Source organism: Prionailurus viverrinus, chromosome E3 (assembly GCF_022837055.1).
Source record: "Prionailurus viverrinus isolate Anna chromosome E3, UM_Priviv_1.0, whole genome shotgun sequence".
Lineage (NCBI taxonomy): Eukaryota > Metazoa > Chordata > Mammalia > Carnivora > Felidae > Prionailurus > Prionailurus viverrinus.
In genome coordinates, this window is record NC_062576.1 from 9,717,226 (window position 1) to 9,741,566 (window position 24,341).

General features: G+C 49.8%; 1 protein-coding gene across 6 annotated transcripts in view; it reads right to left on the reverse strand.

Moving 5' to 3' along the window:
• Positions 1 to 24,341, reverse strand: part of LOC125154020 (NADPH--cytochrome P450 reductase) — a 63,513-nt gene that overhangs the window by 24,112 nt on the left and 15,060 nt on the right. For 2 of the 6 annotated variants that reach the window (XM_047837651.1, XM_047837656.1), the window contains exon 2: positions 5,594 to 5,784. In XM_047837651.1, coding sequence (XP_047693607.1) covers positions 5,594 to 5,772 — 179 coding nt within the window. In that variant the 5' untranslated portion in view covers positions 5,773 to 5,784. Of the gene's footprint in view, positions 1 to 5,593; positions 5,785 to 6,917; positions 6,940 to 7,949; positions 7,952 to 9,575; positions 9,580 to 10,292; positions 10,302 to 14,056; positions 14,061 to 14,278; positions 14,302 to 17,855; positions 17,859 to 24,341 lie in introns of those variants that run through there. The other 4 variants (XM_047837653.1, XM_047837654.1, XM_047837655.1 and 1 more) reach the window with 4 other exon arrangements.

Genomic DNA, 24,341 nt, shown 5'->3' on the forward strand with positions numbered 1-24,341 from the left:
GCACCACACACAACTTGTCAAAGCCAACTCAACGTCAGCTGCATGGAGGTCTAAGTTTAAAGGCTACACCAAGGAAGCTTTCAGAAGGAAACATAGAGAGAACGTTTTTTAGGACCATGGGATAAGTGACGATTTCTTTTTTTTTTTTAATTTTTTTTTCAACGTTTATTTATTTTTGGGACAGAGAGAGACAGAGCATGAATGGGGGAGGGGCAGAGAGAGAGGGAGACACAGAATCGGAACCAGACTCGAGGCTCTGAGCCATCAGCCCAGAGCCTGACGCGGGGCTCGAACTCACGGACCGCGAGATCGTGACCTGGCTGAAGTCGGACGCTTAACCGACTGCGCCACCCAGGCGCCCCAAGTGACGATTTCTTAAACTGGACACAGAAACATCAACCGTCAAGGTTTAAGGTCAACCAAAAGGTTGAGGAATTGGGCTAAGTGTAAGTCAAGCACTTCCGCTCATCAAAAGGCACCAGCAAGAGAGTAACGAGCAAGTCACAGAAGCGAGATCGTATCTGCAGTGCATTTATCTAACAAAGGCCTCATATCTAGACTATAAAGAACCCTGGCAAATGAACAGGGCCACCAACCCAGTGGAAGAAACGGGCAAAGTCTTGAGCAAACAGACGTTCACAAAGGTATCTAAATGGCCAATAAACATTATGACAGACAAGGTCGTAGGTCTTCAGGGAAACGCAAATCACGACAGGATGCTACTGCACGCCTTTGAGTGGTTACGATAAAAAAGGTGATAAAAGTAAGCGTGAGGAGGGGACGTGCCCATGACCTGCCAGTGCCACGTCACAGCACACATGGAACGGAAACACGGCCTTATGGGGACTAAAACACACCTACCAGAATGTTCACGGTAGCACTGTTTGCAACTGTTCTCCCGATCGGGAACCGTCGAAATGTCCGTCATCATCAGAAAGAATAAATCACAGACTATTCACAGAATGGAATACCAAATGCGACCAAAGAACTCCACGTAAACCTCAGAGTGCATGCTCCGTGACACAGACAACACGGGACGTGAAACACACGTCCTTCAAACCGTGCACTACGGCCCGTGTCCTTCTGTTTCATGTTATACACACTTCAGCAAAAAGGTGACGAACAAAACAAAACAGTCCTTCCAGAACTGACCTTCCCTCTGACTCTCCCTGGTCTCTTGCTCCTCGCCTCCCCCCGTCGGCCACGGGGACCAGAGAGACAGAGGAGTGGCGAGTGGCCGCACCCTGCTACCCACAGCTCATGCTCAGCCTTAACACGAGAAACAAAAGCCTAAGAGAAAAAGCCAGTGTGTTCCTTCTAGCAGCCTGGCCTCTCTTCTCTAGTCACCCCATCCCCTGCTGCTTGCAAAGGGTCCAAATCTCTACACTTTGGGTTTTGCTCTGCTCCCTTGCTCCGCCTACACCCAGAGGCATCCTGTCTTCCCGTTTCCCAAACCTGCTCTGAGCAGCTGCCTGGTGCAGACTCTTCACGCCCAGCCAGGCCCGCGTGTCCCATCAACTGTGCCCTCACTGTGCGAGCCCCGGGACTCCCTTTTCTGGCCTCCCCATCTCTCTCGGGCCCACGTCCCGTAGCGCCCCCCACCACCTGCCTCCCGACGACCCTCCATCCGCCCCCCACGCAGTCCACGAGGGGCCCTGCTGAAATCAGGCAGCGTGGCGAAGGGGGAAGTGTGGCTTGTGGAGTCTGCAGGTGTGGCTTGATAAGCTGGCCCTGCGACTTGTAAGTGACGTGACTTGGGCAAACTCTGAGGCTACTTGCGTCTCAGCTTCCTCATCGGCAAAGTGGGGTAATAAACCCTTCCTTGTAGGGCTCTTGTGAGACAGGATGTGATATTAATAGTAAGGATAAAAACAATAATACGTGCCATTCAAGGGCAAGGCCATGACCAAGAGCACCAGGACCTGGGCAAAGCGCTCACTGATGATGTCATTTCAGTGTCAGCCCCATGAGATAAGGACGCTTATCGTTTCCAGAGCACAGACATAAAAAAGATTAAGTCACGGCCAACGTCTTCACGTGCCTTCTAGGTGATGGAGGCAGGACTAGAACCTTTGTCACCCAACTCTGGGCCCTAGAACATACCCCCTGCACTGTGAAGGGGTCCCCTGTGGAGGGTACACATGACCTGGCCCCAGCAGGCTTCCACATGGTATATCGAGGGACGAGAGGCCCTGTGGAGCAAGCGGACACTGAAACAGGAAGGCTGAAACTTTAGGATTACGAAGAGGGAAGGGCAGTTTTAGCATCCCTGCAAAGAGACAGAATCTACAAACTTTAGGCTTTTGGTTTTATTTCAGCTCCACCTCATGAGGCTGGAGAGGTGACGGGGAGGACGGTGGCTCCATGTGCTCCTATGGCACGCCCACGTCCTCTCTTGGAGTGCGGTGGGACATCTCCGCTTTACAGACAAGGAAACTCAGGGCCACTGGAAACTGGGACCCGGACACTGATCCCTTATCTTGAGTACCACATTCCCCCCCCAAAATACTTTCCACCCCAGGAAGGCACCTGGCTGGACCAGCCCCGGATGCAAGAGGCCGGATTCCTGCTCGCCTGCCGGTCCCTCCCGCTGGCCCTCTGCGGGCAAAGCCCTCTGAGCCTCGGGATGTGGCAGCACCTTCTAGGACCTGCTCAACACCACCTCCCTCGGCACACCCTCCTGCCCCCTCTTTCTCAGAGTTCCTGGAGCCTGTGTCTCCTGGCCTGGCCCTGAGACTTCCCAGCCACGCCCTGCCCAGCGTGCCGGGCTGTCGCAGGGGCCATGCTTAGGCGATGCACACAAAAGCATTTCATAAAGCATTTCTACAAGTATCTCTCAACGTCCTGACGGCTCAGTTCTGTTAATGTAAACACGACCTTTGTCTTCTTGACACAAAATACACTCTGACAGACTCAGCAGCCACCAGCACCAGGAACATACTAGGTGCCGTCACCTCCAGCACCTCACTTAATGCTCACACGAGCCCCAGGAGGTGGGGTCGTTCCCCTCCTGAGGGGAAAACTGAGGCAAGGTGAAGGGAGGACCTCACCCAGGATGTGAGCTTGAGCACAGGGACTTCCTCTATTTTATCTGTGGCTACCTGGGACAGAGCGGGGCCTCAGTGGATATCTGCTGAGCTTTCGGCAAACAGGAAACTAATGTCCTGTCAGTGGTACAAGACCTGAGTCCTTTGAATATCTCTTGTGATGCTTGAAGACCGTAACTTTTCCAGGGGAGACAATGGTTACCAAAACTGGGAGAGGGAATTAGGAGGGGATGTGACCCTGAGTGCCCAGCCTGCCCAGCCTGCCCAGCCTGGGGAATCCTGGCCCCGAGTGTGTGAAACCACGGCCTGCACCTGAGACCCACTCCCGGCAGGACTCAGGGAGCCCCCAAGGGCAGGGCTGGGCCCCAGGGCTCCCTCAGCACAGGGCCTCACTCAAAGCTGCCTGCAGGTGTCCAGGGTTGGAGTTTGGGTAGAACATAGCCAACAGCGAATGTGAAGAAGTGACCTGATTGCAGGAAGGATTTGGAACTCAGTCTTGGGGGGACAGTGGTTTCGTCACCATATCACTCCTTCACTGTCATGTTTTTATAGCTAACAACCATCTGTACTCTTAATATTTTCATTACGCTAATTTACCTTTGTACTTAAACTTCTTACAAGGAAGCTTTCTGGAAGGTTGAAAAACATCAGTAAAGTAAAAAGAATATGGGGGCACCTGGGCAGCTTAGTTGGTTAAGGGTCCGACTCTTGGTTTTGGCTCAGGTTTATGAGATCGAACCCCATGTCAGGCTCTGTGCTGACAGTGAGGAGGCTGCTTGGGATTCTCTCCTTTTCTCTCTGTCCCTCCCCTGCTTACACTCTTTCTCTCAAAATAAACTTAGGAAAAAAAAAAAATTAAAAAACAAACAGTGCCATTAGTAAACTCAAGCCGGAGACTGTGTGTGATATCGTGACTTATAATAAATACGAATTTGGGTTTTGTACTGTTTCTGGCAAAGCTCCTAAAACCCTTGGCATTTCCGAAGTGATAAAAACAATAAAGGTGTCTTCCTTTCCTCATAACCAGCCCCTTTCAGCCACTCTGGAGTTTATGTGAATAAAGCAATTTCTGGAAAGCCCTGAAGGATGGGGCTGGTTGCCAGGGGGAACCAACCATGTGGTCAGAGGGTGTGAATTTCCAGGCCTGCTGCTGACCTCCGGGGAGGGGGGAACTGGTGGGTGAATGAACCCCCAGCGGCAGATGATTTAATCAGTCGCACCTACACCTACATTAAAACCCAAGAGCACAGGGTTTGGAGAACTTCAAGTGTCAGGCTGCTGAACACTTCCTTGGAGGTGCTGGGAGGGTGGCACCCCCACCGAGGGTATAAAACTCCGCAGCTTTCCCCATACCTTGCCCTCTGCATCTCTTCCATCTGGCTGTTAAGGACTTCTTTCTTTCTTTTTTTAATGTTTATTTTTGAGAGAGAGAGACAGAGGAGGAGTTGGAGGAGGGGCAGATGTCACCATAAAGCCCGACGTGCAGCTTGAACCCATGAACCGTGAGACCACGGCCTGAGCCGGAGTTGGACGCTTAACCAACTGAGCCACCTAGGCGCCCCTGGCTATTACTGTCTTCTATCCTTTAAAATAAACTGGTAACCTTGTAATAAGGAAACTGCTTTCCTGAGCTCTGTAAGCCACAGCAGCCAATGAATCAAACCTGAGGAGGCTGGTTTCTAGCTCTGGTTTCTAGCTGATAAGTACAGGTGATGCTGGGACTTGAGACTCGTGTCTGAAGCTGGGGGCAGTCTTGTGGGACCGGGCCCCCCACCCGGAGGACCCGAGGCTAACTCCAGGCAGACGGTTTCACACCTGGAGGCATCCCAAGGTGTGCAAGAACTCCCCATACATCTGGTCACAGAACTATTCAGTGCGGTCTCGAGGAGAAGAGAAAACCAGTTCTCCTCCTCTGCTGTCGCCCCCAAAGCTCTAAGCTTGAGGCTGCTCTCTTCATTTGAAAAGGGAAATTGGCAAACGTTAGGTGGTAAAGATGCATCAGCACCAAACTGCAACCCTGTCCGTGTCAGTGATGCAACTGGACGGAAAGACAGAGAGCTGCGCCTCCCGACGTGGTCCTTTGCCAATAGCTCCGCTACGACCCATCTGTTCACAAAACTGTCACAGACAGAAAGATCACGGGCCTGGGGTCAAACATGAACCGGGTGCCGGCTGCAGCTCTGCCCTGTGCTAAGGACCTCGGGCAGTACTTGTAGTGCCCCTGAACCTCAGCTTATCTACCTGTGAAATGGCACCTTGTACTCTGGTCCCTGTGAGGTGCCAACGAGAGATTCGAACAAGCGGACAGACGTAAAAGAACCTCGTAAACCCTAATGTGCTGTGGAAACACGAGGGGTTAGGCTAAGGTAGCTCTGAGGCACAGGCCACCGATAAGGCGATGGCCCCGACTGAGCCCCAAATGCGGCAAGGCCACCTGCACCTCTGTCGCCTGGCTCTCTCCTGACCGAGGTCTGAGGACAGGGCACCGCTGGGACTGATGGACGGGCTCTGGAACGCAGAGAGGGATCTGGAGCACAGTCACTTACACTGGCTGAATTCTGGTGAACTCGGGGACTTCGTCTTTTTTCTTTCTGAAGAGGAACCAGTAGGTCAGGAGGCCCACGATGAGTGAAAACAGAATCATGTCCGTCATGCTGAAAAGAGACACTTCTTCAGCCACCGTCTCAGACACTGTGGCGCTGGCATCCACGTTGGAATCCCCCATGGCGAGAGGAATCTGCAGGGAGAGAAAGGGACACGTATGAGCAGGGAGAAGTGGGGTCTGCCTGAGGCCCACGGGGGCGCACCCCCACCCCTCAAAGCTTCAGCCTGGGTCTCAGGGCCCCAAGGGCTACAGCAGCAGGCAAGGCACCGGGGCAGGAGCTGCTGGCCCCTCCAAGACACAGCTGCAGCTTTGGGTGGAAACTAAAATATTAAATGGCCCTGTGGAGCCCAAGGACATCCTACAGATGGAGCTGGGACTGGGGTCCCTGCAAACAGAGAACAGAAGCCACAGGCTCCCAGGGACACCGAGCCTCCTCCAGCCCCACATGGGCTTGGTTCCACATGAGAACGGGGACCATTTCGAGGCAAATCTTTTCCCCAGCTGTGTGACAGGCCTGGGTGGGTGGCCCTAAACCCTGCACATTCCAAAGGCCTCCAGGGCTGGCCCTTGGACGGCTGCTGGGAAATCACTTCTGAGCCCTGGGAAGATGCCGCCTGATGAGCGTGGGCCTTACAGATGGTTTACTGAGACGCTGGGCCAGGCTCAGATGGTTCACGTTAACCATGTCATTCAGGATGAAGGGCTGGGGTTCTGGACCGCATTGTCTGGGTTTGACGTCCGGGATGCGGGAGACAGGGTAGATGAGGTTAGCGATGCGGCGCTCCACGCCTGCTAGGCTGACTCCCATACAAACCCCACACATGAAGGCGGCCGGTGAGCCCCCCTGGTTGGTAACGCTTTATACGTGTCGCCACGCGTCGTTGCTGGGAGTGTTAAGCCCTGGCTGCTGACTCCAGCGGGCAAGGCCAACTGGAAGCTCGTGCCTGGTTTCTGCCGGACTCGGCCTATGGAGCCTTCTCCTTTGCTGGTTTCTGTCTGTGCCATAATATGCTTCTGCCATAATAAACTGCAACAGGGGGTGAGAGAGCTTTTCTGAGCTCTGCGAGTCCTGGCGAATCATGGAGCCTGACAGTGGTCCCGGGGACCCTCAGCACACCAACCTCATTCGTTCCCTGGAAAGATGCCCCCCTGGTCCTGCCACCACTGAAACCCGGCAGAGAGGCAGGTCCGAGTCCACAAAGGGCAACGTGGGGAACCTGAAAGCCCGGCAGGACGCTTCTGCCACTTATCGAGGCTGAGCTCACCTCTGCAACCTCGTCACTCGATTTTGCAATTGCCGCTGTTAACCAAGTGGGCAGCTCTCACCACTACCAGGCTTCCCAGCGTCAGCGGGGAAAGCCTTCGTCACATCTCGGCAGCTCAGGCACGCGAGATTGCCTCACATCTGCCTTCCGCTCGCTGTCCCGGCCGCTGGGAAACAACTCCAGGGTTGGCCCCCCGCAGCCGCTCTGGCATCCGAGGGCCCCGGCACCAGCTCTGCCCTTCTGGGGCCTGTTGGGCACGGGCCACTCAGAGCAGACTCTTGGGCTCAGCTGTCTGCTTTCTCGTTCATCTGAGGTGCTTTTCTAATGACTCAGTTCCTGCGATAATCATATTTGATATATTTCATATTCAAGGATGAACTCAACGCACGTTGAAGATTTACAATGTTCGTTCTGCACGTCCTCCTGGCCAACACTGCCAGCGTGGTCTGGCACACCCACAAGTCTTCTGTCTGCCAAGGTCTCACAGAACCATGGAGGGAGAGGATCCATCCCACAGGGTCATGCCGTGCAGACCCTCGGAGCCCGGCTGACACAGGAAAGCCCCCCTCTGTCCCCCACCGGCTCACGGAACAGCAAACGTCAGCTCCCTGTCCCATGGCCCTTTCTCCCCCTGACTCGGGTCACCCAGCCCCCCTTACTGCGGGGAGACTCCTGGCCATGAAGGAAAATGACCAATGATCGTTTCCTGACACCTATGTGAGCTGCCCACGCCATCTAGAAAGCTCATTCTGCAGGGGGCTCCCGCAGGGATGGTGTGCCGGAGGGCAGTGGATTCACAGTCCCACATTTGGTTCCAGCTGCCCAGGCCACTGCCACAGACCTCTAAGGGGCCTGCTCCATGCAGAAGCCAGAGAGAGCCTTTTAAAAAGTAAGCCAGATCATGTCACCTCCCTAACCCAAATCCTCAAATGGCTTCATGTCCTACTGAGCACAAAATCTAAAAGCTCTGCCCCCTCCACCTTTCTTACCGCTCTCACCTCTCCTCACCAGTCACACTGGCCTCCCTGCTACCGCTCAAGCCTCCAGGTCTGCTCCTGCCTCAGGGCCTTTGCACACATTAATGCTTCTGCCTGGACTCCATTCCTCTAGTTATCTGTAGGGTTCTCTCCCTCACTTCGTTCAGATCTCTGCTCAGATGTCACCATCTCAGAGAGACTCTGCCTCAGTATAGTTTCTGGTCGTTCTCCCTCCCCATACTCCCCCTCAGCACCGATCACTACCTGGCATTATATTATACGTTCCTTCCACTGACTGCAGCGTCAGCCCACAAGAGCAGGACTTCATTTTGTTCACAGCCTGACATACAGATTACCGGGTGGCTTTATAATCTGCAAAGCATCACACAGATAACACATCATTACCGCAGTTTGTGAGGCTACGTTCACTTTCCTTCCCTCTGGCTCTGATACCTGACCATACTGCCTCCTTTGGCATCCGGGCCACTCCCCTCATTTCAGAGGAGGAACCCCATACATCCTTGTACCCCAGGGGGATGACCAGGCACTGCCCACCGGGATGCTGACTCCCTGCAGCAAGCCAGGGTGGGGCTCAGGCCCTGAGGCCTGACCGGGACGGGGGACAAGGCCAGCACTCTGGGGTCTCAGAAGCACTGAGAGCAGCTTTGACTGCAAGGTGTAAAACTTCAGACAAGAGCGGCGGAGGAGCAGTAGAAAAGACCCGGAGATCATGATCATTTTATCCGAGGCCTCCTTCTACTCTGGGGAAGTGAAGGCTCCCAAGGACTGCTGAAACCAAGAAAGGGGCCCCAGCTTCCCAGGGGAGGGCTGTGTTCAGGACCCACGTAGGCAGGATGATCTGAGAGACACGAGCCTTTCCCCTGCTCTGCTGTGAGCTCCCGGACGAGGAACAGTATTGGAAGTACCTCTGTATCTGGCACAGAGTGGAAAGGAAGGACTGGCAGACTGGCAAGAAGGAAGCCACGCTGAGAGGAAAGCCCTTTACCCCTACGCTTCCCATACGAGGACGGCAGCAGTGTGACTGGGGCTGAAGCCATGAACAGCTGCTAAACCATTATTTTCACACCGAGTCACTGTTTTCACACTGAAGCACACACACAAGACACCCACCTATATCCCCAGCCTAAGTCTCTGCACCCCTGCCCCAGTGCCTTTACACGTGCCTGAGACGCTTTTCCTCCAGTTGCTTCCTGACAGTCTCAGCTCGACTGTCACTCCCAAGCACCGTGCCAGGGTCATACTTTCCTGGCACAGTGCCTGGCACACAATCTAATGCAGAATAACTACCCGTGGAATGGGTGGAAGGTGTCAGTGAATATATTATGACACGTGAAATATAAAATTTGCATGAACCGATAATACAGAACAAGCAGATTTAAAAGGCATCTGGTGCTGGCGGTGTGCCCAAGTGGTGATCTGCTAGGACAGAGGTTCCCAAACTTTCTCTGCTCACGGAGCCCCTGGTAGCTTAGTAAAATTTCCATGGTCTCCCCAGGCCCGTGGCTACTTTGTTTATGAAGCAGTCAGGTCCAAACAGCCCCTGAAAACCCAGCCTGGCAAAGACACAAGTCGGCCAAAGAAAGGCAGCGTGAGCTAATGTTCAAAACTAGCAACCCAAGCTGGTATACTTCACGCAGAGTTTGACAGATGTCACTTGCACCGCGCTGGTAGATTAGGTGCCTCTGGGAGTGTGCCCTGAGCCACCTCCGCACGGTCTGGTATAAAACCACTCTCCTCTGATGGCTGAAAGATTGTGATGAGAAAATCTTGGATGTCCTGTTTTACAAGAATGTTCCCCACTTCAAGTATGGCAGGGTGACTGACTGCAGGACAGTCCGTCAGAGACCCTCCAAGGAGACTCTGGGAGCCCTGTGCACTCTGTCTGCCCTGGAACAGTCTCTAATCCGTAGGCCGTTTCTTCTTCCCACATTTAGTGAAGAGGAGGAATGCTGGGAAGTGCAGAGCTCTTGGGGTCAAAGGCAACACTTGTCCGCAGCAGAAACAAAAAAAAACAAAACCAAAAAGGAAAATGTACATGAGAAAACAGAGCAACTTCTTAACCGGAGCAGGCTCTCGGCCACAGGGCTGCGGCTTGAATGTTCTCCTGTGGAAAATTAGGCACGGAAAAAAGGGCACATCAGATCTGATCTTTTACTACAAATTAGGTCTGTACATAGAGCTTTTGTTTTTATTAGAAAAGAACATTACATGGGGCGCCTGGGTGGCTCGGTCGGTTGGGCGTCCGACTTCGGCTCAGGTCATGGTCTTGCGGCTCTGGAGTTCGAGGCCCGCCGTCAGGCTCTGTGCTGGCAGCTCGGAGCCTGGAGCCTGCTACGGATTCTGTGTCTCCCTCTCTCTCTGCTTCAACTCCAGTTACACTGTCTGTCTCTCTCTCTCTCTCAAAAATAAATAAACGTTAAAAAAAAAGAAGACAATTACATACAGAAAAGGACACACGTAGGTAGGCAGACAGATACGAGAGAAACCATTCCTCCTGAATTTCAACAGGTGATGCCGCAGGCCAAGGGTGACTCGCCCTGGCACGTCTGAAAAGGCAAACAAGGCAGAAGGGCCCTTTCTCCATCTGACTCTTCACAACACCGCAGTGTAAAATCATCCTCAAGGAAGTACTTATGGCTTTGCGTTTACTGTATGCAATTTCTGGTCAGTAAACAAGACTGATTGAGCAACCCGGCACCGATACCGGGGTGAGCCGGTCTCCTAAAGCAGCAACGAGGAGGGAAGAAGCCTGAGCAAGCGATTTAGCTTGTCCCTCAGGCGTGCACATCACCCAGCGGCAGTCACCAGCACCTTATGGCGTCCACCCTCAGCTGCGGTGGGAATAGCATCTGCTCAAGTTCACAAATCTCTGCCAATGAGTAGTGGTTTCAAGATGAGGGGAGACCGGGGCTCCTGGGTGGCTCAGGTGGTTACACGTCCGACTTTGGCTCAGGTCATGATCTCACGATCTCAAGAGTTCTAGCCCTGTATCGGGTTCTGCACCAACACTGTGGAGCCTGCTTGGGATTCTCTCTCCTCTCTCTGCCTCTCCTCCACTTGTGTTCTCTCTCTCTCTCAAATAAATAAACTTAAAAAAAAAAAGTCTTAAAAAAAAAAAAAGGTGAGGAAAAACCCTCAAGGGAGCCAAGCCTGCTCCCGTCTAACAGCTTATCCTCCAGAGATGGGGGGGGGGGGGGGTGCTCAGGGGAAGGGCCCTCCCCAAGGCGGCCTCTAAAAAGCAGGGCTCAAGAAAGCAGCAGATTCCTCTCTAGCAACTTGCCCACCAAGTTGACCCTGCAAACCGAGACACGGCCGCTGTGGATTTCTCTGGAGTCACCGTTTTTAGGGTTCACTTGGTTTCTTGAATCTGTAGGTTTGAGGACTTGCAGCCATTATTTCTTTGACTATCTTTCCAGCTCCCCACCCCCCTTTCTCTACTGCCAAGATGACAATGACGTAAACGTGTTTTGTGGCGGGTCCTCCAAGTCCCTGAGGCTCCGTTCACTTTTTTCCGCCTCATGTCTCTCCGTTGCTCCCCGCTGACTAGATAATTCCATCAAGCACTCTACCTTCAAGTTCCCCTGTCTTCACCATTCTACTATGGCGCCATCCATGGAGCTTTCGCCATGGTATTTTCCAGTTCTAAGATGATTGTCTGGCTCTCCTTTGTATCTTGTAGGATTCCAACATCGATGTCACTTTGATCACTGTTGACTGTTTTTTTCTCATTCAAGTTGAAATTTTCCTAGTGTTCAGTACGGGGAGTGATTTGTAATTGTGTCCTGGGCATTCTGGGAATAGCGTTGTTACACTCTGAGTCTTATTTATACGCTCTCTTTCATCGGGTCTTCTCTGCCACCATGAGGGTTGGGGGATGGAAGGCGCCAACTCATTGCTGTCATTCATAAGCATGTCCCGGCCGGTACAACGCCATGGGGGAATAAATTGAGCTCTGAGGAAGGTGAAGGTAAGATCATCTGAGACAATCAAAGAAGGGACACCCAGGGACTAACATCATGAAAAAATGACCCAGGCCCAGCAGCCGGATAAGGAAGATGAGAGGGTTTAGACAAGGGAAGTGCATACCAAGGCTCGAACCGTAAAAGAGCAGTAGCTACAGAATCTGGAGCGACTCAAGTGTGCTACGATGGGACGTGTTTGTATGTGTGGGTGCACAGGTGGTCAGAAAGAGACAAGCTTTTGGAAATAGGCCGAGACCAGTGTGCAAAGGGGCCAGGAGCCCTCTATATGTGTCTGGGGTCTTTGGGCCCTGGGCAGCCAGGGACAACCGGGCAGGGGTGTGGCATGATTAACACCTATGCCATTGGTGGGAACCTGGACAATGGTGCCTCCACCCACCATGTCAGTACAATCACGAGGCCTTGACCAAGGCATCCTGATCTGGAACGTGCTCAGGCCAACATTCCACAGCACGCTGATGACCTCCCCCCCCCCCCACCACCACCACAAAATGGGACTTGTGGGTGTGATCTGGAGACACATGACTGGGCCTGTATCTGATGCAATGATGTAAAAGAGGAAGGAAGCCAGGAGAACTGGATGTGTCAGAGCATGACTTGGCAAGAAGGAAACAAGACAGCCAGCATCACTCAGCACAAATTGAGCTGACAAAGCCTAGAGGAGCAGACCACTGGGACGGTAGCTGCCATAGAGGACCACACGGGCTTGCTCCTACCACTCCCTCTGGGGCCACGGCCACCTGGCCTGAACTCCAAGTGGGGTGAACCCACACTCTCCTACACTCTTGGCAAATACTCCAGGGCATTTGGTGGGGATACCTAGTAACACCATTAAAAGTTAGCGCAGGGTGGGGCGCCTGAGTGGCTCAGTCCGTTGAGCATCCGACTTTGACTCAGGGATCTGTGATCTCTCGGTCTGTGAGTTCGAGCCCCGCATCGGGCTCTGTGCTGACAGCTCAGAGTCTGGAGCCTGCTTCGGATTCTGTGTTTCCCTCTCTCTCTGCCCCTCCTCCACTCATGCCCTCTCAAAAATAAACATTAAAAAAGAAAGAAAGAAAGAAAATGTTTTAAAAGTTAGCACAGGGCAACTGATGGGCACAACATACTTCACAGGAGCTCTGTGAGATACTAGAAAATATATATATCAGTCTCTGCCTCCAGTTCCTGGGACAGAGGTCCTAAAACCCTTGTAATTTCCTAAGCAATAAAAAGCACAAAGAGCATCTCTTGTTCTAATGAGACTCTGGGTGGGCTCCTGGAGGGGAGATGGTCACCAGAGAGACAAGGCATAACTGGCAGCTTGGAACTTTCAGCCCTGCCTGTCCCCTTCTCCAGAGAGGGAGTTAATGACTGAGCATGCCACCCGAGGAAGCGGGAGCAACCAAGATCCCAATAGTACAGGGTTCAGAGGGTGTCCACATACCAGCACGGGTGATGCCCCCCAACTCCTGTACTTGGGGCCCCTCCCAGACCCCACCCTGCGTATCTCTTCACCTTGTTGTTCACCGGTATCCTTTATCATGTCCTTTAATAAATGTAAGTGTTTCCCTGCGTGGCGTGAACTGCTCTAGCAAGTAAACTGAACTTGAGGAGAGGTTGTAGGACCCCCCCCCCCTTTTACTGCTGATTAGTCATACGCACAGGTGACAACCTGGATTTGCAATTGGCATCTGAAGTCGGGGGGAGCAGCCCTGTGGGACTGAGCCCTTCACGTGCGGGATCTGACATCAGCCCCAGGTAGATGGAGTCAGAGTTGAGTTCAACTGTAAGGGTACCCAGTTCCTGTCACAGAATTGCTTGTTGTGGGGGACCCCCACCCCCACATCTGGGGTCAGAAGTGCTGTGAGTGCGGGCTTTTCTCATATAAGGTCATACCAGTTCATCCTGCTCCCTAGACCTTTCCCTCAATTAATTCTTAATACAAATGAGGAAACGAGAAACACAGGAAGCTGGAGGACATGCCTTAGTTTACTCACTGGGCAGACCAGTTCTGAAGTCTGCTCTGCCTCTAGAGCATCAGCAGGAATAGGAGCGACCGGCTTTTGAGAAGCCCCAACAACAGAACCCTCCCTGCAGGGCAGGTTATGGTTCACATGGCACATCCACGCAGGAGGCCTCAGCACGGACCATGGTACTCTCCTATGCTTGACGGAAGTGGGACCGGGGGGCCCTGGGTGGCTCAGTCGGTTTAGCGTCCGCCTCTTGATTTTTGCTCAGGTCATGATCCCAGGGTCGTGAGATCAAGCCCCGCATCAGCTCTGCAATGAGTGTGGAGCCTGCTTAAGATATTTTCTCTTTCTCTCCCCTCCCTCCCTCTGCCCCTCCACTGCTCATCCTTGCTCTTGAGCTCTTTCTCTATAATAAAAAAAATAATAAGGGGTACCTGGGTGGCTCAGCTGGTTAAGCATCTGACTCTTGGTTTCAGCTCAGGTCATGATCTCATGGTTTGGGGGTTTGAGCCCCGTGTCAGGCTCTGTGCTTGCAGCTCAGAGCCTGGAGCCTGCGTCAGATTCTGTGTCTCCCTCGCTCTCTGCCCCTCCCCTGCTCAGGCTCTGTCTCTCTCTAAAATGAATAAACGTTAAAAAAAATTTCTTTAAAAAAAAAAAAAAGAGAGGGAGAGTTACAGAAGGGCTCCACATTTAGCATCAAAGACAAATTGAAACACAATCAGAAAGAGTCCCTGGGCTGGGAAGTCCCCTGGGGCACCCGGGTGGCTCAGTCAGGTAGGGGTCCAACCCTTGATTTAGGCTCAGGTCATGATTTCAGTGTTTGTGAGTTCAAGCCCCGCATCAGGCTTTGTGCTGACAGCCTGCTTGGGATTCTCTCTGCCCCTTCCTTGCTTGTTCTCTATCTCTCTCAAAACAAATAAATGTTGGGGCGCCTGGGTGGCGCAGTCGGTTAAGCATCCGACTTCAGCCAGGTCACGATCTCGCGGTCCGTGAGTTCGAGCCCCGCGTCGGGCTCTGGGCTGATGGCTCAGAGCCTGGAGCCTGCTTCCGATTCTGTGTCTCCCTCTCTCTCTGCCCCTCCCCCGTTCATGCTCTGTCTCTCTCTGTCCCAAAATAAATAAACATTGAAAAAAAAATTAAAAAAAAAAAAACAAAAAAAAACCAAAAAAAAAACAAATAAATGTTAAAAATAATTAAAAAAAAAAAAGAGTCCCAGGATGGAGCGGTCCTCAAAACATGCCACATGAGAAACAGTACAGGAAGGTTTACCGTAAAGAGGATTCAGAGGCAGCAGGACCATCTGCTCTTTGGGTAATCAGAGAACAGAGGAGGGAGAGGTCTCCTGAGGGCAGAAGTGAGCCCTGGTAATGGGGGACAGAGATTTACACGCTGTTCAAGGAGAACTTTCTAATAAAGGAGTCCGAAGGGAGAATGAGCAGCTGTGAAGCAGGGCCCCCATCATAAGAGATGTGTCAACAGAAGGCTGGGTAACTCAATGACAGAGAGAGTGCCTGCCATCCCCGGAGCCTGGGAATAGACCAGCCAAGTGTATGCTCATTAACCTGGACTGGTTGAGGTTGGTGATTAAGGCCAGAGGGGCAAAGCCCAAGTCTCTGACCTGAGTTAATACTGAAATATGGGTTCCTGGATCTCTTTCACGGAACCCTTTGAGACACACAGACACACACAGTTCTAGTTCATAGTCAACAAGAGCCATGGAAAGCAAAGGCAGATGATGACACAGTGATGGGAGATCCCACAGCACAGCCCAAGGACTCAGAAAAGAAGAAGAAAAACAGGGAGGCTGAGAAGAGAGCTCTGAAAAAGGAAGGTGGACGTACTGATTCTCTGGATTAAGACACCAGTCCCAAGAACACTGGGGCTTCACACAGAGTGGGGCTTTCCGCTTTAATGAGGAGCCCCTGTGGGGCTTCTGCCTTCCCAGGGACGCCATCCTCATGTCTACACTGCGTCTTTACCCACCCACCTCGGTCTGCACAGACTCAAGATGTTACTGTTAGCAGTCCTGAAGAAGAGAGCAACAACAGAAAGTATCGATCCCTGCAGCTATGAAAAAGTAGCGCACTACCCCCACCCACGGGAACAGGGCTGAATCTCACAGACACGATGCTGAACAAGAGAAGTCAAATATGGAAGAGCACCAACCGCTTATGGATGAACTTCAAGAAATAGACAGAAGTAATCTACAGGGACAGGCATCAGACTCGTGGTTACCTCTGGGGCCCGAGTCACGAGCGGGAGACACCAGGGACGCTCCTGGCACACTGGGCTATGCGCACTACCTTGCTCTGGGGTGGCAGCAGCAGGGAGTCTGTCCGTGTAAAACTCCCGCGAGTGGCGCACTCACGGTCTGTGCCCTTGACCGCGTGTGAGTCACACCGCAGCGCGAGTGTATGTCCACAATACAAAGGCACGTGTGCTTGGTCTCAGTGATGGAAAAGCATGTACATGTACACATAAAGTGACACGTCAGAGGATCGCCCCAAAAACAGTGCCTCAGGGATGAGGTTTTAATTTTTTTCTCACTTCCTTTTTAACGTATTATTTGTTTGCATTTTAAATAATGAGTGTGCGTTACTTACTGGGCCAGAAGAATATTTGAAAACTGTTTTCTCATGGGAAAAAAAAAAAACAAAAACGCCCAGGCTTCTGGGTCTAGGGAGCCCTTTCGCGAGCTACGCCTCTCGCTAGGACTGACAGCATGCTCACTGCAGCACTGCTTCGAAGAACCCCAAGCTGGACGCTCAGGTGTCCAAGCCACACAACGGGGGCTCTAAGCAGGGAGAGCTATAGGCCTCTCACTGGAAGACGGCCAAAACCTACTGAACATGAAGTTATATTCCTCTCGTGAAACCACTAATGAAATAGAAAAATTATGTATTTCTCCAGAAAAATGATCCAGAGGGATTTCCTCTAGGGAATGTCTACACTATGACCAGAGAGGTAAGTGTCTAAAGAGCTCTTTGCTTTGTCTTTTTTTTTTTTTTTTGAGAGAGAGAGAGAGTGTGCACACCTGTGCAAATGGTGGGGGAGGGACAGGAGAGAGAATCCTAAGCAGGCTCTGTGCTCCACATAGAGCCAGATGTGGGGCTCGATCCCATGACCCTGGGATCACGACCTGAGCTGAAACCAAGAGGCGGATGCTCAAGAGACTAAGACAGGTGTCCAGGTATCCCTGTCTGTCCGCTTTAATGAGATGGCTGGCATTCGTGACATTCACACGTTACATCGGAAATTAAAAATAAATACACGGCAGCTGGGTTTCTTACTGCTGTAGAAGGGAGCTACGAATGCAGACAGAAACGGGATGCCAGCTGCATTGTTGCACTGGAATTGGAGGGTGTGTGTGTGCATGGAAATGTGTGTGTGCGGGGTGTATTTCTTAGTTTTGTCTGCGGAGAGGGCCGAGTGAGGATACCCCAGGACCAAGGACCCATCTAGCCCCCCCAGATCCTGGTTTCTAAACAGTGTTCCCCATCAGAAGGAACCAGGGCTCCCTGCAGAAATGGCCGACTCCAGAACTGGGACAGGAAAATAATGACTGGGCCTGGGTCACCTTGCAGTGCAGAAAAGTAATGAAGGGCTTAAAGAATGAGGGGGATGCGTCAAAAGGACGTAGGGTCCCGGAAAGGGTTCCCGCTGGCCAAATCTGGGACAATTTGAACACCTAAATAAATACCAGAGCGACAGATTAGAACCCATTGGACAAAAGAACAGGACACAAGTCAATACTGATATAAATAACTTGCAAGTCAAAGTTTGATGAGAAGGAGGACAGCCTGGCTGATACCACCGTAACCAAGTGATCCAAGGTAATGGCTCCAGGGGTGCCTGGATGGCTCAGTTGGTTAAGTGTCTGCCTTTGGCTCAGGTCATGATCTCACGACTTGTGAGTTCAAGCCCTGCACTGGGCTCTGTGCTGACAGCTCAGAGCCTGGAGCCTGCTTCAGATTCTGTGTTTCCCTCTCTCTCTGCCCCTCCCTCACACACTATCTGTCTCTCTCTCAAAAATAAATAAACATTAAAAAATAAAAATAAAAAAAAGTAATGGCTCCAATACTGGGACAAAGTGACACTGCCCACCACCTTTCACGGTGCTCTAAAGGACACAATGCCATTTCTGTGATACTCTGCCGAAAATATATAATCTGAATCTTATCATTGTCAGATCCACCCTGAGGGACATACTACAAAGTATGGCCTTTTTGGAAAATGTCAAGGGCAAATATTATAAGGAAATAATGAACTGCTTTAGGGCATAGAAGAGTGGTTACAGTCAAATGCAATCTTGGGCCAGGAAAAGAAAAAGAAACTAGTTTCCTTTGCTATAAGAGAGGTGAATGGCAAAATATGAATAAACTCCACATTCAGAAAAACTATGGTTATGTAAAAAAAAAAATCCTTGAATTTTAGAAAATAAACACTGAATTACTTATGGATAAATGAGCACCCTATCTGTAACTTATTCTCAAGTACATCAGGGGAAAAAATGTTTAAAAAATATACATATATATGTGGGGAGAAAGAGAGAATGATAAAGCAAACATGGTTAATATTTGGGGGAAACTGAGTAAAAAGTAATCAAGAATTCACTATTTTTGCAACTTTCCTATAAATAAAACTATTTCAAAATAAAACAAGTTAAAAGTATATATGATTGGGGCACCTGGGTGACTCAGTCGGTTAAGCATCTGACTTCAGCTCAGGTCATGATCTCACAGCTTGTGAGTTCGAGACCCGCTTTGGGCTCTGTGCGGACAGTTCAGAGCCTGGAGCCTGCTTCGGATTCTGTGTCTCCCCCTCTGTCTGGCCCTCCCCCACGCTTGTGCTCTATCTCTCTCTCTCTCTCTCTCTCTCTCTCTCTCTCAAAAGTAAACATTAAAAAAAAATTTTTAATATATATGACCATTGAAAAAAATATGCTAAATTTAAACACATGAAGTTAAAGAATGCAACCCACACATGTACTAGTTGTTCTTGTTCAAACAGGCTTTTTTTTTTTTTAAGATTTTATTCTTTTTTTTTTTTTAAGATTTTATTCTTAAGTAATCTCTACACCCCACAGAGGGCTCGAACATTCAACCCCCGAGATCCAGAGTCCCATGCTCCACTGACTGAGACAGCCGGGCGCCCCCGGTTCACCAATTTGTTTATGTGTATATTATAAATTCGTTTTTATCATTATTGGTTTTATACCATATATAATTTGGTCCCACTTTTTTTTAATGTATTAAATTGTGAACATTATAAATTCTCAAATGTTATTCTAGCCTATGAACGTAAGAGTCACTTGCTGGATATTTTCACTATTACAAACAATGCCGTGATAATCATGATGAGTGATAGCTTTTCAGGATGAATCTGCATGTGCCTCTGATTACTTCCTGTGAATGGAATTTCTGAGTATGTCTTAGAAATATTTCTGAGTCAAAAGGAATAAATATTTTTATTTCTTTTAAGTAATCTCTACACCCAACGTGCGGCTCAAATTCACAACCCCGAGATCAAGAGTCACATACTCTACTGATTGAGCCAGCCAGGCGCCCCAAAAGGAATAAATATTTTTAAGGTAAGTCAGGAGACTTACCGACAAATTATTTTCCAAAGAGTAATTTACAACATTTCTCTGCAGCTTTCCCTCTGCAGGACGCCTGCTGACCTGGAGCGAAGGGAACGACTTTACAAAGCACCATGCTCACAGAAGCCCGGGAGGAAAGCAAGTGAAAACCAAACCCGAAATCCAAGAATCAGTAAGCACTCCAGGGAGGCCATGACACGTGTGCCCCAGAAGGGAGGCCATGGCACGTGTGCCCCAGAAGGGCAAAAAGAGAGAGGAGACCGGGAACATGGATGTGCAGACCAGACGGGCCTTCTCAATGATGGAAATCATTCCCAGGAAATAAGACCCCTCTGGTATAAAGTGGGAAAGGTGTGTGTGGGGAGGTGCTGGCCCAGGGTCATGACCACACACCAACCCAAGGGTCACAGCTCGGGGACACACAAGTTCCACCGCTTAGCCCTCCACTTGCTGTGAGGCACTCATTACCTGCTGCTCCTCTGTCCCCTGAGCCCTTCCCGGTGGGAGACTGTCAAGGCAGGGCAGTGGGTGACATGGAAAGGAAGAAGCCGGGTCCTGGGGAAGCACATTTCAATAATCATTTACACTACTTATGCCTGGAAACAGGTATGTTTAAACTCCTTACGTCATGACAACATCACACACACACGAATCTCAAAACCTCTCTGAGCCTCAGTTTCTTCCTTTATAAAATGGGGCTGTTACTACCTACCTCACAGGGGCTGTTGGTGGAATCATACAAGACCAAGGTGTGTGCAAGGCAAATAGTGAAGAAAAGAACCTCTGCTGTTTGCTTCTGTGCCTCAAACTATGAGAATACTTGCAGATAAATGGTGGAATACGTCAGCTCTACCCCCTGGAAGCCAGTCTGGGTGACTTCTAGAAGCTCCTGTATTTCCTTAAGAGTTTAGAGAAACAGGATCTGGCCTCATAGGTTAGGATTCTGAAATCCTGCCAAGCCTGTGTCTACCATCAGTAGACGAGGCTAGTCTTTTGCAAACCTCAGTCTCTGTGAATTCCCACTAGCCAGAATGGAAAAGTGATGGCACCTTTAGCCCACTTCACGTGTTTTCTGGCATGAAAGGTAGCCTCTACTTGTTCAGACCATTTCAGCAGGAACACAGAAGAAAACAAAAACATACCTACCTTTTACATATTCCTCCACAGCGATAGTACTATATTAAATTTTCAAATGCCCCCATTCCAGTAGCCGCTAAGGAAAGGGAGTAACTACTTACTTCTATGTCATCTATTGACCCTGGAATTCCCCTAGATTTTAGGCACAGCAAAGGAAATCAAATACTTTCCAAAGTAGTATTTGAGGAGCACCTGGGTGGCTCAGTCGGTTAAGCGTCCGACTTCGGCTCAGGTCACGATCTCACAGTTCGTGAGTTTGAGCCCCACATCCGGCTCTGTGCTGACAGCTTAGAGTCTGGAGCCTGCTTCAGATTCTGTGTCTCCCTCTCTCTGCTCCTCCCCTGCTCATGCTCTCTCTCTCTCTCCTTCAAAAATAAATGAAAACACTAAAAAATATTTTTCAAAAGTAGTATTTGAGCTTCAACTAAAATATGACTGGGGCAAACAGCCCCAGTTTTTTTCCTTGATTTCTCTCTAGTCCACTGGATTATAAAATAGTATTAGTAGCAAAGCAGACAGAGGGTCATAGTGAAAAGGGTCGAGTTCAAAAAATCACATTTGGGTATTGGCTTTACCATAATCTTAGCAAATCACTTCTCCTCGTCGAGGTTTAGCCAATGAGATGGACTATCAATCCTTGTCTGGCTTTGGTACAAATGATGCATGTGAAAGCATTCTGTGAAGTGTCACAGAAACACTGAGGGCGACGGTCAAAGGTAAGACTGCCTTGAGGTGAAACACTACACTCATACTAGACAGTGGCTCTTTCACATCCGTCAAGTGCTCAACACCATGCCAGCTGGACAAGGGAAGACAAACTAAGTCAGGGAATGTTCTCTGCCCTTCTGCTGAAAAGAGACAAGTGGCAGTGACTTCCTTGCCAAAATGAATGGTACAGGAGGCCAGTGCCAGTTCACAGTTGGGTGAGGCTGGTGTGAGCCGAAGTGGCTAGGGAGGGCTTCCTGACGAAGGAGGCACAAAATGAGAAAGATCGGGGGAAGAGTGTCCAGAAGGGTCTGAAGGGCAAGTGGGGGGAGCGGGGGTGTCGCAGCTTTAGAAAAAAATAAAAGCCAGTTCAAAATTGCTTCTGCCACCAAATAGTTCCAGGACGCTGGACAAATCTCAACTCCCTCGGCCACTTTTTCTAAAATGGAGAGTCATCACCATGGAGAACTCTACCAGGGCTATGGACGAGTCACAGGGGGGAAACTGCACAGGGCACATGGCAGACGCTCAAAGAACGTTGGGTTACTGGCCCTCCCATTCCTATTCTTTGGGGCAAAACAGAGTGAAAATCAGCAGTGTCACCAAGCACCCACATCTTGGTTTCTAAAGACCATTCTCCAATAAAAAGAACCAGGGCTCCTTAAAGAAAGAGCTGGTTCTGGGGCGCCTGGGTGGCTCAGTCGGTTAAGCGTCCAACTTCGGCTCAGGTCATGATATCACTGTTCATGAGTTTGAGCCCCGCGTCAGGCTCTGTGCTGGCAGCTCAGAGCCTGGAGCCTGCTTCGGATTCTGTGTCTCCCTCTCTCTCTGTCCTTTCCCCACTCATACTGTCTCTTTCTGCCTCTCAAAAAAATGAATAAATGTTAAAAAAAAAAATTTTTTTTTTTTTTTTTTTTTTTTTTTAAAGAAAAAGCTGGTTCCAGGGCTGGAGCATGGAAAACAAAAAAACAAGCATGGAACATCAACATAGTGCCAGAAATTAAGGAAAAGCTCAAGAAAACATGAGGCTATCGAAAGAACCAGAAGACCTCCCAAAGGAGGTCCCAAACGGCTAAAGCTAGAACAATTTAAGCACCCAAATAAATAATATTATTGGATCAGGGAGGTGTAAATTCATCTCTAAGGTTATTTTTTTTTATTGTGGCAAAATACATGTAAAATTTGCCATCTTAAATTTGCAGTACAGTGGAATTAAGTACATGCAAAATATTGTGCAACCATCACCTTAATCTAGTTATGGAAGGTTTTCATCACCCCAAAGGAAACACTGTGTCCAGGAAGCAATCAATCCCCATTGCCCAGCCCCTGGCAACCTCTCCTCTACATTCCGTCTCTGTCAATTTGCTTATTATGAACATCTCGAACATCTCGCATAAAGGGAACCACACATTCAGCAGTCCTTTGTGACTGGCTTCTTTCACTTGGCTGAATGTGTTCAAGGTTCATTCATGTTGTAGCAGGTGTCAGCCACTCATTCCTGTTTATGGCCGCATAATATTCCATCATATGGATCTACTACACTTTACTTATACATTCACTAGGTGATAGAATCTGAGCTGTTTTCGCTTTTTGGCTATCGTAAATAATGCTGCTATATTCATGTCCAAGTACAGTTTGAGTGCCTGTTCTCAATTCTCAGGGTATATAAGTACAAGTGGAATTGCTGGGTCATGTGGTAATGCTATGCTTCACGCCCTGAGGAACGGCCAGACTGTTTTCCACAACGAACGCACCACTTTACGTTCCCATCAGCAGCATACGAGGGGTTCGATTTCTCTATGTTCCCACCAACATCAGTGATTTGCTGGTTCTGTTTTCGTTGTTAACAGCCATGCTGGTGGAGCGTGAGGTGGTAGCTCCTGGCGCTTTAGATCTGCATTTCCCTAACGACGAATGATGTTGAGAATCTTTTCATGTGCTTGTGGTCATCTGTGTATCTTCTTGGGAAGAATATTCAGGTCCTTTGCTCATTTTTCAATTGGGTTGTTTTCACGTTGTTGTTGAGTTATGAGTGTTCTTTACATATGCTAGATACTTGACCTTTATCAGATACAGAATCTGCAAATACTTCTCCCCATTATGTGAGTTGTCTTTTCACTTTCTTGATAGCATTGACGCGCCAAAGTTTTTACTTTTTATGAAGTCCATGTCTTAGCTCAAGCCGCTGTAACAAATATCCTAGAGGAGGCAGTTAAACAAGAAACCTTTATTTTTCACAGTTCTGGAGACTGGGAAGTCCAGATCAAGGCATCAGCAGATCCAGTGTCTGGTGAGAGCCTGCTGTCCGGTTGGTTGACAGCTGCTTTCTTGCAGCCTCATAAGGCGAAGAGGAAACAAGCCCTCCTGTCACTTCTTAGAAGGGCACTAATCCCATTCACTACGGTTCCACCCTCATGAACTCATTCCCTCCCCAAAGCCCCACCTAATGCCATCACATTAGGGATGACGATTTCAACATATGCCGATTAGGGGCACAGAAACACTCAGTTCATAACAGCCCAATTTATGTGCTTTTTCTTTTGTTGCTTATGATCCTGACATCCTAAGAAACTACTGCCAAGTCCAAGGTTGCTAAGATTTACCTCTATGGGGTGCCTGGGTGGCTCAGTCGGTTAAGCATCGGACTTCGGCTCAGGTCATGATCTCACGGTTCATGGGTTCGAGCCCCGTATCAGGCTCTGCGCTGGCAGCTCAGAGCCTGGGGCCTGCTTCGAGTTCTGTGTCTCCCTCTCTCTCTCTGCCCCTCCCCCACTCATGTTCCGTCTCTCTCTCTCTCTCTCTCTCTCAAAAATAAACAAACATTAAAAATTTAAAAAAAAAAAAAAAGATTTACCTCTATGTTTTTTCCTGGGCGTTTTACAGTTTTATCTTGGACATGTGTGTAGGTCTTTGATCCACCATGAGTTGGTTTTTGTATATGGTGTAAAGTAAGGTAAGGGGTCCAGCTTTATTCCTTCTGCACATGGATATCCAGTTGTCCCGGCACCATTTGTTGGAAAGACTTTCCCCCTATGGAATGGCCTTGGTACCCTTGT